The sequence below is a fragment of the Engystomops pustulosus genome, chromosome 1, assembly GCF_040894005.1.
Source record: "Engystomops pustulosus chromosome 1, aEngPut4.maternal, whole genome shotgun sequence".
NCBI lineage: Eukaryota > Metazoa > Chordata > Amphibia > Anura > Leptodactylidae > Engystomops > Engystomops pustulosus.
In genome coordinates this window covers 89,478,725-89,490,725 of record NC_092411.1, presented here as the reverse complement: position 1 = coordinate 89,490,725, position 12,001 = coordinate 89,478,725, and the positions used below count along the sequence as shown (strand labels likewise).

Here is a 12,001-nt window from a genome sequence, read left to right as displayed (position 1 = left end):
TGCTACCTGTTCTGTGTCTGTCCGAGTGGGGGAGGAACAGTGCAGGACACAGCTCCTCATCACAGGAAGTGAAGATATGAACAGTATGTGTGTGGGCCCCCGGCAGCTCTCTGGGCCCCGGCACTTGCCCAGGTATGCCGGGTGCTGGAGCCGGGCCTGTGCTAAAGGTCATGCTACTCACTTTCATCGTACTGTGCACCTTTTTCAGGCATTACGCGGCTTGGACAGGTATTTAACAGGTGTGCACTGGGGTTGTGGTGGACACAATCGATTTTTGGTGCAGCTGCGCTGGCTTCCATGCGGCAGAAATTGGGGGACGTGCTGTCAGACGTGCTGCACTTACATGCACCACTAAAAAGATGGTGAACTCTGTTGGATCTGAGCTATATATAGATATATAGTGCCTACAGATTACGCAGATCAGTCCCTGTCCCCATGGGGCTCACAATCTAATCAACCTACCAGTATGTTTTGGAGTGTGGGAGGAAACCCATGCAAACACGAAGAGAACATACAAACTCTTTGCAGATGTTGACCTGGGTGGGACTTGAACCCAGGACCCCAGGGCTGCAAGACTGTAGCAGCACTAAGCCACCATGCTGCCCATAATTTCCCTTATAAAGAATAACTGGACCATTATACAAGCTCTTATACCTCTTGTGTCACCCCCCTCATCCTTGTACACTGTAAGCAAGCACTCATATTGTTTTATATAAGTAAGTTTTTTACTCTGTATTGTCTTATTTTATTTGTATACATCCCCTATGATTTCTAAGGTGCTACAGAATATGATGATGCTATATAAATGATTATTATAAGGCCTCCAAGACACCATCTGGATATATTTGTAAATAGCTATGCCAGTGGTAAGCCTATATCAAGCTGCACCTCCATCTAGTACAACTGAGCCTGTGAATGTTTTACCTGAAAAAAGGCAGTGGGGCACATGCTCTGCCCGTGTATAATGGTGGGTGCTCTTTTAACATTGGGCATGCAGCAGACTTTGCATGTCAAATATAGCGCTCGGTCCAACTGAGCGTCGGAATGCTCTCTAATTTGCATCGCATGGTGGCTAGTGCAGCTGCGACACAAAAGGATCGCGTGTGACACAATAGTGATGCGGACACTTCTTAAATACCTGTGCAAGCCGTTTTCACCTACAAAAACGTGCAAGGTCCATCAGAAAACCGGCACAAAGCCCTAAATGTGCCCCAGTGACTGCCAGGGATTCAGTAGTGGCTGTAGCTTGACTTCATGTTTGCGCAATGATGCAACCCAACATTTTCAAAACCCACTTGTCACAGAGACCAAAATAATCTTGACTGGGGTTACAATAATAAAGTATACAGTTCCGACTTGCATACATATTCAACTTAAGAACAAACCTACAGAACCTATCTTGTACGTAACCCGGGGACTGCCTGTACTTTATTAGGATATTCTGCTCAGATTGCTATTGATAATAATAAATCTTTATATAGCGCCATTATATTTCTGCAGTGCTTTACAAATCATAGGATACATATACAAATAAAACAAGACATTGCAGAGTGATAACATAATCAGGTGAAACAATAGGAATTAGGACCCAGAGCTTACAAACTAAAAAAAGAGGCTGCAAAGTCCCTCTCTGGTTTCATATTATCTCTTTGTTGAGATTTGTAAACATAGGGTATGTCTGTGGACTAATTGAGGCTCTCCCTGTGTTTGTTTCTATGGACGATTGACCCTTTCTGCTCTATTTTTGGCTATAGTACATTAAAATCACTGTTTCACAAAGTATAAGTAGCCAACAAGGAGATAAACTATTCTGCTTCAAAATGATGCTCAAAGAATACTTTTGACAGAAAGAGAGAAGGAAGGGTTAAAACTCCCTGTCCAGGGCTGTGTAAACCGTCACAGAGAGACAGACCTTTAGTCAGTCTCTATATACACATACCTTGAAAAAAATGTTCTCCTATAACTAAAGGGAACTTTGCAGTCTGTGTTTTTACAAACCAAGAAGGATTTACAAATAAAGTTTATTGGAAGAATGTTCACAACACTCCTCCCAATAGTACACACAATGACACACAATATTAAAAATGATCTCAAATGTCATTTAGTCTTAAAATGCAGAGGCATAACTTGAAGCTACTGGGCCCCAGTATAAAATCTATATCCGGCATCCTTACTATAAAATACTCCGTATAGTGATGGTCTCTTTAATGTGAAAGATATAATTATGGGCCCCCTATGACTATGGGCCCAGGTGCTACTGTACACCACCTAAACGGCCTGTATTCTACAGAATTCTTCACAGAATACTGGATACTGCTAGCCAAACAGTGAGTGCCATTTTCCACAGACTCGCACAAGCCTATTAATCCAGTGATTCCAAATTTGGAAGCCACATTTGGCTTATGGCTCCTTGCTTTGTGGCTCATTATAGAATTTCTGGGATAAAGCCACATGCACTGATAACTCCTATTAATGCAGCCATATTGTAACCCCTAATTGGTGGCATCCTGGATGTATAGCATAATACAAGTGTAATAGCAGGGGTGCACCATCCATGAGGCAAGTTGAGCCTCTTGCCTCAGTCAGCAAGACGATGGGGTGCAGCATCAGGGGTGTAGTCACCTGCTATAAAGCAGAACCGGACACCAAAAAATAGTGTCTCTTGACACCCTATGTCAGGATGTGTGTGAAAAACCCACTGATGTATTAGTTCTAGAAGATGCATAGGGGTTGCAATTCGATATTGCTTGCCTCAGGCAGCAATGAGTTTAGGTTCATCTCTGTGTAACACCAAAGTCAGTTTTAATATGTTACCATGTTTTCCCTTATATAATGGCTCTCATTATAAAGTGCGTTGTCCGTCTCGGATGCAGTGTGCGGCGTTTCACTAAAATCGTGCACCAGAAATCATGAATGTGTCGCTTCCCTGCACAGGTCTGACAGAGTCCACCATCTTTTTAGTGGTGCATCTAAGTGCTTTGGCTTGCGACACAGTCCGACGGCACTCCCCCTAATTTGTGTCGCATGGAGACCAGCACAGCTGCGCCACAAAAAGGGTCGCGTGTGACACAATTGCAGCGCACACACTTCTTAAATACCTGTGCAAGCCGTTTTAGCCATTAAGAACATGAACTGTCTGAATAAAATGCGTCGCAAAGCGGCGAAAAGCCCTTAGTAAATGTGCCCCAATATGTCTCCTGACAATCTGTCATAATAGACCTCTGACCTACACGTATGCTCCTCTTCTCCTACTATCTTCTCTCTGGGCTCCCCTTTTATGATTCCTTATGGGTATTAGACCAGTTTGTTACCTTTTTTCTTTGCCAGCTATTTATGAATTCAGAAAGATACTGTACTGTATTTTGTTATTTCACAGACCATGCTCTTGGAAAGAATCCGTGTGGCACAACAACCGGAAGGAGAAAGTAACTTCAATGTGTTTTCGCAGCTGTTAACAGGAGCAGATTTGGATCTCAGGTATGCCAAAAACATGGAGTGACAGGAGATGGCGCTATACTGTCACATTATCTCTACCGCAATCTCCTAAACAGATTATCAAGTGCTCTCTTTTGTCTGTGGTTGATGGCAAATATCTCCTGAAAGCACTTACCTTAGTGAGAAACAGTGAGGCATTGGAATCTTTTATTCTTAAAGGAAATGACAAAGTATCCTACCTGCCTTATCATACAGTCGCTGTGCATCCCATTTCTGAAACAGCCCAATCTATAGCAATAAACACAACACAAATGTATGTATACCATTTATTACCTGCTTTCATCACATTCACAGTCTGTTAATAATGTTCCTTATCTGTAAAACACAACCTCTAATGATGACTTTTCAGAATCAAGAGGGGTTCTGCTCATCAATCCTTTCTGTGCTGCAATAAATGGGGGGAAGGGAGGTCCTATCACTGTACAGGCAGTCCCCGGGTTACGTACAAGATAGGGTCTGGAGGTTTGTTCTTAAGTTGAATTTGTATGTAAGTCGAAACTGTATATTTTATAATTGTAGACCCAGACAAAAAAAATTTTGGCCCCCGTGACATTTGGAGTTTAAACATTTTTTGCTGTAATGTGACCAAGGATTATCAATAAAGCTTTATTATAGACACTTTACAGCTGATCATTGCAGCCTGGGACTATAGTAAAGCATTCAGAGAGCTTCACCAGAGGTCAGAGGGGTCTGTCTGTAATTATGGGTTGTCTGTAAGTCGAGTGTCCTTAAGTAGGGGACCGCCTATATTACCAGACAGATTTTGAGCCTATGAAAGCTGGAGATGTACTGCACACATCCTGAATCAGATGTAACAAAGAAACAAACAGCACATGTGAATTATATCCACTGATAGATCTGTACTTAAGAGTTCCTTATTTGTTTTCCAGTACTAGTAGCTTTGTTATTGGGGATAACTAACTTATTGTCATTGCTGAAGGGTGCCTAAGAAGGGCATAACTAGGAGAGGCAGGGCCCCAAAGCAGACTTCTGAATGGGGCCCCCATTAAAACTTAAAAAAATATAGCTATTTGTTTTCTCACACATGTTACAATCAAACAGCATATACACACCATATATACATACATACAGCACATACACACCATATATACATACATACAGCATATACACACCATGTATAAATGCATACAGCATATAAAGCTATGCATCATATACGCAGAAATAAAGCATTTAGACACACACATACAAATAAAGTATATGCACAGCCCAAATCCCAGATGCCGGGGTCCCCTGACACAGCGGGCCCCATAGCAGCTGCTATGGCTGCTACCATTGTAGTTAAGCCCCTGGTGCCTACCAGCAGCTTTTACCATACAAAGCTGTAGATAGTGTTGGGTAGAAGTCCTGGAGATCTGTTTAACCATACATTTGAGTGGTGTTGTTAGTAGCAGCAGGTCTGTTTAAAAATCTAGGATGGTCACTGGACATGGATGACTTCAGTGCACTCCTTCACTAAACACAGCATAGCCCTCCCTTCTGCTATGAGTCACTGCTGAAACAGGCCGATTCTGTTTGAATTCTACAGCAGTAACTCAGTAGGGAGGAGCCATTGAAGAACTCTCACACACCAGTGCACCAAAGCATTTGAAGATCATCATTGTAAGCTTGCGGAAGTGTCTTCATTTGCATTTTATCAGCTGTTTTGCCAACTTCCTTCAGATAAACCTATGAAATAAAATGTTGTGGCATTTGCTATATTGGTATCTGCAGGTAAAACACTTGCATTTTATAGACACAAGTCAGAGTAAGTTATTTCTGAGAAGCTCACACAGCCTCTGGTGTAATGGCATGCCCAGTGCCGCCTCTATAGATTCCATATGTGCATGTTTGCCAGGTCTCTTTTCATTAGATGCCATCTCCTGGTGCAGAATGTGTTACTTCTTCATCAATACATAATGAATTAAGGTGGCAGCCAAGAGAATTGTGTTTACATTACTCCATCACCAGCAGTATGATCACATATGTGGGTCCCACTCTGCTCTCATAGGAATCCTGAGTTGGAAGGTAATTAACACTTCGTTAACTATACATTTCTGTTCACGTTTTTGAATAGTGCTTGATAAAACCTAGACTCCATTTGTGTTTTTTTTTTTTAACCAGCAGCAACTTTTCAGCTGGCATTGATGGAACCCTAGAGATTTTTTTAGAAAAAGCTTCCAGCCATCGGTTATCGGCTTCATGTTATATTGACATTGCCTGTAAAGGATTTGATACATGGTTCAGGCGATGGGATTTTTACAGCCTGGGAATAGCCTGATTAATGTCCCGTGTCAAGACAAAGTCTAATGGTAATCAGGAAGAGGCTGATGCATAGTAAATGGGTAAACAGAGTCTTCTTGTCCTTAGCTGTGACATTGCACAATTAACACACGACTTTCTGGCTTCTGTGGAATGTGTAAGACCATAAAGTGTCTCACTGGCTGAATAAAGAACTTAAAGCTTAAGGTTCAACCAAAGCCAAGTCCATACAAATCGTAGGCATTGAAGCCTATACAAAGTTGTACAGTAACTTTCCTTTACATATGGTATAGTTCCAGTATACTTGACCTGCCCTGTATCTAATGGATTAAAAATAGCTGTATTTCACAGCATGCAAAAGTTTTACAAAAAATATATATATTTTAGAGTCGTATAATAGACCATTGCTCTGTTCACTCATTCTTTAACCTGCAGCTCTAGGCTGTTGTGTATAAGTTCATTATTACAAAGTATTTACATAAAGTGTTGATATCCAATAGCAATGACTGGTGATTCATTTCAAACAAGTAACAAAAATAAGATATTTACAGCAACATTTGTACTGATGTAAATACAAGGGCAGTAATTCAATTCAAAAAGTGAAAATCATGTATTATATAGAGTCACAAAGTGAACTTTTTCAAGTGTTTATGTTAAAGTGATGATTATGGCTTAGAGCCAAGAAAAAACCCAAAAGTCATTATCTCAAAAAATGTTAATAATTAACCCAAAACAACTTCAAAGGGCTTCCTAAGTGTTTCAAAGGGTCCCTTAGTCTGGTTGAGTTGGTGACACACTCCACAAGTAGGGTAAGACACATACGGTCATTTCTAAAGAAGCTGGATGATCATATAGTGCTGTATCAAAGCATATTAATGGAAAGTTCAGTGGAAGGAAAAAGTGTGGTAGAAAAAAGTGCACAAACAACCAAGATAACCGCACCTTTGATAGGATTGTTAAGAAAAGGCCATTCAGAAATTTCAGTGGACTGCTACAAAAGTTAGTGCTTTAATAGCCACCACACACAGACATATCCTGGACATGGGCTGCTAGTGTCGCCACTTGTGACCCATAAGCAATGTCAGAAGCGTCTTACCTGGACCAAGGAGAAAAAGAGCTGGACTGTTGCTCAGTGGTCCAATGTGTTTTTTTCAAATGAAAGTAAAGTTTGCATTTCGTTTGGAAATCAAGGTCTCATAGTCTGGAGGAAGAGTGAAGAGGCACAATCCAAACTGCTTGAGGTCTACTATAAAGTTTCCACAATCAGTGATGGTTTGGGAGCCATGTCATTTGCTGGTGTAGGTCCACTGTGTTTTATTAAGACCAAAGTCTTTTTTTTTTTTTTTTTTTTTTTTAAATTTTTTATTAATCAATCATTATACATTATAAAAATAGTTCCCATGGGCACGTATACAATCATATTTCACACAATAACTTTATACACAGTCCAGCATTAGATACACGTTATTATAAACAAGAAGAAGAGAAATAAGAGGTTTTTTTTTTGTTTTTTTTTTTTTTTTTTTTGTTTTTTTTTATTAAGACCAAAGTCAGTGCAGCCTTCTAGCGGCTGAAGGCTTCTATCAAAGCAACCTGGGCTTCCATAATACCTCTGTTACGCCATCAGCTGATCACCTCCATGCCGCGCCACATTGATGCATTGATTCATGTAAAAGTAGGCCGGGCATTTACTGTAGATACTTTTCATTTCTCTGTTCAAAAAATTATATAGATTTGGTCTTATATAATATTTTAATTTTCTGAGATAATGGGGCTCCTTTACTAAGAACATTGCAAACTGCACTATGTTCGGTTTGCCTGTGTATTGTACCGTGGATGGCAGATTCAGGATTTTTGGCGCACATTCTGCATGAATCTGGTGCCCCTCTGCACTACTCTGACAGAATGCACCGATTTTTTTATGCACCTTCAACATAGGGCGTGCAACAAAATTCTGTCTTTTTTGACTTTGCATGTTAAATCTGGAACATGGTACTGAGCACCGGAACACCCACTTCAATGCAGAAATTTGGCTTCCTAAAAGAACAGACAAAGTCCGATAGAATACTGGTGCATGGCCCTTAGTAAATATGGTCCAATGGCCCGCATTTCTCAAAAGTAGTTTCTCACTAATGTGCAGGGTGCGGCAGATAATTTTTTGGTGCACCTTTAGCAAACAGGGTGAGACACAATTCTATTAAGTCGCTAAAAATAAATGTGGCAAATGTACCGAATCGGCTCCTTTAGGTGCAGAATTCTGTGGTGTGGTGGACACAAAACTGGCGCAGACACTTTATAAGTACATGTGCAAACAGTTTGCACGTTCTTTTCAGAGCAAAGTCAGACAGAAAACTGGCGCAAACACTTTAATAAATGTTGGCCAATGACTTTTGGGTTTGCCTTGGCTTTAAGCCATAATCATTAACCCATAAACACTTGAAAAAGTTCACTTTTATTGTAACTACTATATGAGTTTCACTTTTTGAATTGAATTATTGAAAAAAAAATTTTTTTGCTGATATTCTAATTTATTGAGAAGCCCTTGTATTTACATCAGTACAAATGTCACAATAAATATCTTATTTTTCTTATTTTTAGAAATAAATCACCTGTAATTGCTATATATCAACAGTTTGGGGCACATTCACTAAGCTCTATGCGCCAGTTTTCTTTCTGACTTTGCACATTCTTTCTAGTGCAAACTGCTTGCACATATATTTACGAAGTTTCTGCACTAAAGGGGGCATTCCGTACTCAGTCGGAACGTGCACCAGATTTAACATGCAAAGTCAGACAGAATTGTGTTGCAAGCCCCATGTTAAAGGTGCACCAAAAAAGTGGTGCACTCTATGGGAGCAATGAAAGGGACACCGGATTCATGTAGAATATGTGCCAGAAATTCAGAATCTGGTGCCCTCTGCACACTACACAAGCAAACTACACATATTACAGTTTGCACTGTTGTTAGTAAATGTGCCCTTTGTATACAGACTTTGTAATGATGCACTTATACTGTACACAACAGCCTATTTAGCGATAAGCCAGGAAGAGCTGCAGGTTAAAGTAAGAGAGACCAGAGCAATAGTCTAAGTCTGTTATTAGACTCTAAAATGTATTATTTGTGCAGCTTTTAACCCCTTAATGACCTGGCTCTTTTTTGTTTTTGTATTTCCATATTTTCACTCCCCACCTTCAAAAATCTCTATCATTTTTATATTTTTCCATGTAGAGAGCTGTGTGAGGGCTTGTTTTCTGCGCAACAAATTACTCTTCATAGTGACGGTGCACTCACCTTGTGTTTCCATCTACCCTCCTATATAGATTGTGAGCCATCACCTTGTGTCTCCATCTAACCACCTATATGGATAGTGATCCCTCACCTTGTGTCTTCATCTACCCTCCTATATAGATTGTGTGCACTCACCTTGTGTTTCCATATACCCTCCTATATAGATTGTGTGCACTCACATTGTGTTTCCATATACCCTCCTATATAGATTGTGTGCACTCACCTTGTGTTTCCATATACCCTCCTATATAGATTATGAGACGTCATCTTGTGTCACCATTTACCTTCCTATATAGATTGGAAAGGGTTCTCCTTCCACTTGTTCCAGATCTCTGTAGTTTTTATATTCTGCACAAACATGTTTTCCTGTCTAACATATGTGAACCCCTCACTGAATGTATAACACCATGAAATTAATGGTTCTTTAGATATAAATGATAAAATAAATTGCTAAAGTAAGGACATTAATGTACTTCCCCAGGTCAACCCATTGACCATAAACATAACAGTTGTGTTATGTTTGAAGCTGTATTTTGCAAGTTGTACACCTTTTTAATTCTGAGATATCCTGAATTTTCTGACTGTCTCTCAAAAAGTAGGAAGTCCCTATGAGTCTGTCTGATGTGGCTGCCATGTCCTCTTTCCCTTCCATAGACATCTTTAGGCAGCGGCTGTAAGCTGGTGAGTTGATAATCAGTGCAAGTGGCAGGGAAGGTGAAGAGGAACAAATATGTTTTTCCTGCAAAAATTGTAGACACATCTTTGTTCCCTATTCCCCTCCAAGGCCGAATATCAGGCCTGTCACACTTTTTAACAGATATTAGATAAATAATTACATTTACATACTATATTGCTCATTTATAACGAGTCTAACTGCTGTAACTGCACAGATTTTAAGAATAATGTAGCTCTGCTATGCTGAATTATCAAGGTGCAGATGCCCTGTGAAAGCTCTGTTCTTACCAATACTATCACTGTTTATCCACAGCTTGCCGTTAAGATAGTCCCAGACCCATTTTTATTATACAGCATTATCATAGGATGTTCCGGTATTTGTTACAGTGTAAAGTCTTTGCAATAAACAACTGTTGCTCTGGAGGACTATTGCATAATCAATGTCATAGGCATTGGTTTCAGTGGGTGGCAACTTATAGAAGCTACATACCCGAGGATCAGTCGGTTAGTCATCAGGATGATTGGTACACATAGGGAAATTCTCTACTGCATTTTACTGGCTTAGAGACCTCTTGGGTAAATGAAAAATCAAGTGGTAAGTAAAATGTCTAGTATTGGATTATTGATTCCCCACTCAATCCATTGCAAGATGAATCTGCATATAGAGCGGCAGTTACAATGACATATGGCCTTCCGAATGTGAAATATCACAGAATCACAATGCCTGGTAATGTCTTACAAGCTAAAGTCTAGCTTTTTTACAAAGATGTGTATGTCTTTCTGTCAAGGCTAAGAAGGAAATGTTAAATACATCAATACTAAAGAGTCAGTTTTGTTAACCCATCGAAGCCACACAGACTCATTTGCATAATTTTTAAAGCCTTTTTTTGTGAAAAACAGGGCATAAAAAGCTAAGTGAAGAGCGGATCCTGCCAAAGGGGGCACACATCAGCATGTAAATGTGCTTACTTTACAATCCTTGATCCTGGTGGTAGATGTGCTTTAATAGAATTTTTTTTTCTTTTTTCAAGCTTTTCTATTTCTTTTATTTAATAGAAGAATAAAAGGAGTAATGCCCTTAAATTGCATTAGTATAGTAAATGCATTAGCAACTGTTACATTGGTGGCTAAGTGGGTAGCATTTCTACCTTGCAGCTAGTTTGTATGTTCTCTCCGTGTTTGCGTGGGTTTCCTCCGTGTCCTCCGGTTTCCTCCCACACTCCAAAACATACTGCTAGGTTGCTTTGATTGTGAGCCCCATGGGAAGGGGACCAATTTGGCAAGCTCTGTGTAGCGCTGCTTAATCTGTAGGCGCTATATAAATAAAGGATGCATTTTTATTTTTCCCTAGTGACTAATAGTGGTAGATGATCCTTTATTTTTGTATATTCCCTGTGAAAAGTAATACAATATTCCTGTAATGCCAAATCCCACATTTTTTAAATAAAAAAGGAGTTTGTTTGTTAACACATTTTTACTACAAAAAAAAGACAAAACGTAAGCAAGTAGAAAGGTTAAAAGAGAATATTCAAGAAAGTAAGGAGAAGTTTAGAGCTAACCCGAACAACGAGAATTTTGAGAAATTGAACAGAGCCCACAAGGAACTTGCAGATGTGTTATTATGAAATAATTATTTTTTTGAAAGAGTCGCAAGTTTTGGGAACATAGGGGTATCACTCAAATGTCACAGATCTTTAAGGATGGGAGATTAATCTCTTTCAATATGCTGAAAGATCTTTACAATTTAGAGGACAAACACTGTTTTCAATATATTCAGTTGTATCACAGATCTAAAAGTATAAGTAAGGAAGAATATTTAAGGGCAAATAGGTATCAGGTTGTGGAATTCCTCGGGAATATAAAAGGGAAAAGAAAATCACTATCTAAAATCTACAAATATATGTTAGTAAATTTTTATGAGTATTTGCAGCACAATAGTAAAAGAAAGTGGGAAGAGGATATTGGGACCCTGTCAGAAAACCAATGGGCAAGTATATATCAGAATGTTGGTAGCGTGTCCCCCGAAACCCTCAAACTAATTCAGATTAAAATCATATATAGATTATATTATACCCCCAAAAAGATAAATTACTTTAAGAAAAAACGAACAGAAAAGTGCCTCAGATGTCTAGAATTAAATGCAGATTTTCTGCATATGATTTGGAATTGTCGGCAGGTTTTGGAATTCTGGGAGGGAATCCACTCGGAGGTGTGTAAATTCTCTGGATTAGATATTCCTAAGGTACCGGATGTGCTGGTCCTTGGAAATACTGCTAGTATAAC

The 12,001-nt window shown here is 39.4% G+C and overlaps 1 protein-coding gene across 1 annotated transcript in view; it reads left to right on the top strand.

Annotated features, from left to right (window-relative positions):
- Positions 1-12,001, top strand: part of MYO18B (myosin XVIIIB) — a 378,023-nt gene that overhangs the window by 54,172 nt on the left and 311,850 nt on the right. Inside the window, exon 11 of the mRNA XM_072147027.1 lies at positions 3,377-3,477. Within this exon, the coding sequence (XP_072003128.1) occupies positions 3,377-3,477 (101 nt within the window). The remainder of the gene's footprint in view (positions 1-3,376; positions 3,478-12,001) is intronic.